The sequence below is a fragment of the Gavialis gangeticus genome, unplaced genomic scaffold (assembly GCF_001723915.1).
Source record: "Gavialis gangeticus isolate Ggan-Ray unplaced genomic scaffold, GavGan_comp1, whole genome shotgun sequence".
Lineage (NCBI taxonomy): Eukaryota > Metazoa > Chordata > Crocodylia > Gavialidae > Gavialis > Gavialis gangeticus.
Window position 1 is genome coordinate 784,891 of NW_017728981.1, and position 1,873 is coordinate 786,763.

At 57.7% G+C, this 1,873-nt stretch overlaps 1 protein-coding gene across 1 annotated transcript; it reads left to right on the top strand.

Annotated features, from left to right (window-relative positions):
• Nucleotides 1–6: 6 nt before the first annotated feature.
• METTL21B (methyltransferase like 21B) lies at nucleotides 7–1,658 on the top strand. The gene is made up of 2 exons (XM_019511280.1): nucleotides 7–527; nucleotides 745–1,658. Exons 1-2 carry the CDS (start codon nucleotides 407–409, stop codon nucleotides 1,125–1,127), a joined length of 504 nt encoding a protein of 167 aa, XP_019366825.1. The 5' UTR covers nucleotides 7–406; the 3' UTR covers nucleotides 1,128–1,658.
• Nucleotides 1,659–1,873: the final 215 nt, after the last annotated feature.

Here is a 1,873-nt window from a genome sequence, read left to right on the forward strand (position 1 = left end):
TTGGGGGAGGGCATGAGGGGGTCAGTAGGGAGCTAGAGTGGGGAGATGAGCCTGTAGAGGACTGGCTGGGGGTGAGCCCCCAGTGGAAGGCCATGGCCTTATTGTGCCTGTGGCTGGGGTGGGGGGAGTTGGCTTACGAGTCGGAGCGGGGGTCTCTGTGCAGCTCAGGGGATGGCTCTGGCCTCTGAATGCCCCCCCTCCAGGCTCGGAGCAGAGACTCTCTGCTGGGTTCTGGATCTGGGTTTGAGCCCTGCAAGATGCCATCCTTGTGCGGTCCCTGCTACAGCAGCTGCCCGCTCCATCTGTTCATCAGGGCGGGGGGTGACCCAAAGCAGTCCCCAAAGGGACTGCGTCCCTTGTGTTCCCTTCTGACGTGTCTCCATCAATACATGCAACCCTGTCCTCTATGCCACAGGCGCTTGCCCTGTGCCAGTACTTTGAGGACCAGCAGCTGGATTTCCGGGGCAAGCAGGTGATCGAGCTGGGTGCCGGGACGGGCATCGTGGGCATCCTGGCCACCCTGCTTGGTACGTATGGTAGCTCACCTGTGACTCTGGGGTGGGTGAGCTACCAGGGGTGTGTTGCACACTGGTTTGGGGGGTGTGAGTCCCTCAGCATTGGATCTCTGGGCCCCTGCCTTGTGGAGGTGCTCTGTACAAGGAGAGCTAATGAGATTTAGCAATGGGGCAGCTACCAATTGCCTTGGGCATTGGTCAACCCCCGGGGCTATTTCACCTCTTCCAGGGGGAGATGTGACCCTCACGGACCTTCCGCTGGCTTTGGAGCAGCTCCAGGAGAACGTGGCCCGTAACGTGCCAGCGGAGCACATGGCTCGGGTCTGTATCCGTGCCCTGTCCTGGGGCCTGGATCATGAGCGGTTCCCGAGCGGCTATGATGTCATTCTGGGGGCTGACATCATCTACTTGCAGGACACATACCCGCTGCTGCTGCGCACCCTACAGCACTTGAGCGGCCCTGGCTCCACCATCTACTTGGCGTCCAAGATGCGGCAGGAGCATGGCACTGCTGAGTTCTTTGAGATGCTGCTTCCCCGGCACTTTGCCTGCGAGCTGGTCCAGCGGGACGAGCAGGAGAACATCAGCATTTACCGAGTCATGCGGCAGTGAGGCAGGGGCCGCGCTTTGCCCCCAGATTTAGGGGGACGGGTGCGGGCTTTTCCAACCGAGCCACATCCGTAGTATGTGCATCAGCGTCCCCATTGATCAAGCCACCAGCATCCAGCATCCAGCCATACCCGTGCTAGGGGGGAGTGTGATGCTGCTCTCTGGGAAAACAGAGAACCGGACCATGTTTCCGTGCCAGCAACAGGGAGGCAGGACATTACCAGCCCTCCCCTCCTGCACTGGGAGTGGGTGGATGTGGCAGCCCCTGGAACCAGATGCCAGCTTTGGGGAGATCTTTTTGGAGGACGATTCTGGGCCACCAGCAAAAGAGCCTCACACCAGGGAAGCCAGATGGGAATAACCAGCATTGAACGTCCCTTCGGAGACACCATGGTGCCTTGCACGTATCTCTTTTTTTGTTTTTATTTTTTTTTTTGTAATGCTGTATGAGAAGTAAAAGTGGGTTTCATGCTGGGCTTGGTTGGAAAGACTCTTGCTTGCAAAGGACGGGAGGGGATAAAAGTTAAAAGCCAAGGGCAAAATGACTAAAAGCGCCTCTTGCATTCCCACCCAATGGTGTCACGAGCTCATGACCTCCTTATTGCTCTGATTGGCGATGGGGCACTTGTGTTACCTCGTAAGAGGAGAAGAATGTGCAGCATTATGCTTTGTTTACTGAGAAGTGACTAAGGGAGGGCGCTGGGGGGAGATGTTGCGGGAACTAGGCTGGGAAGAGCCGTTGGGCAGCT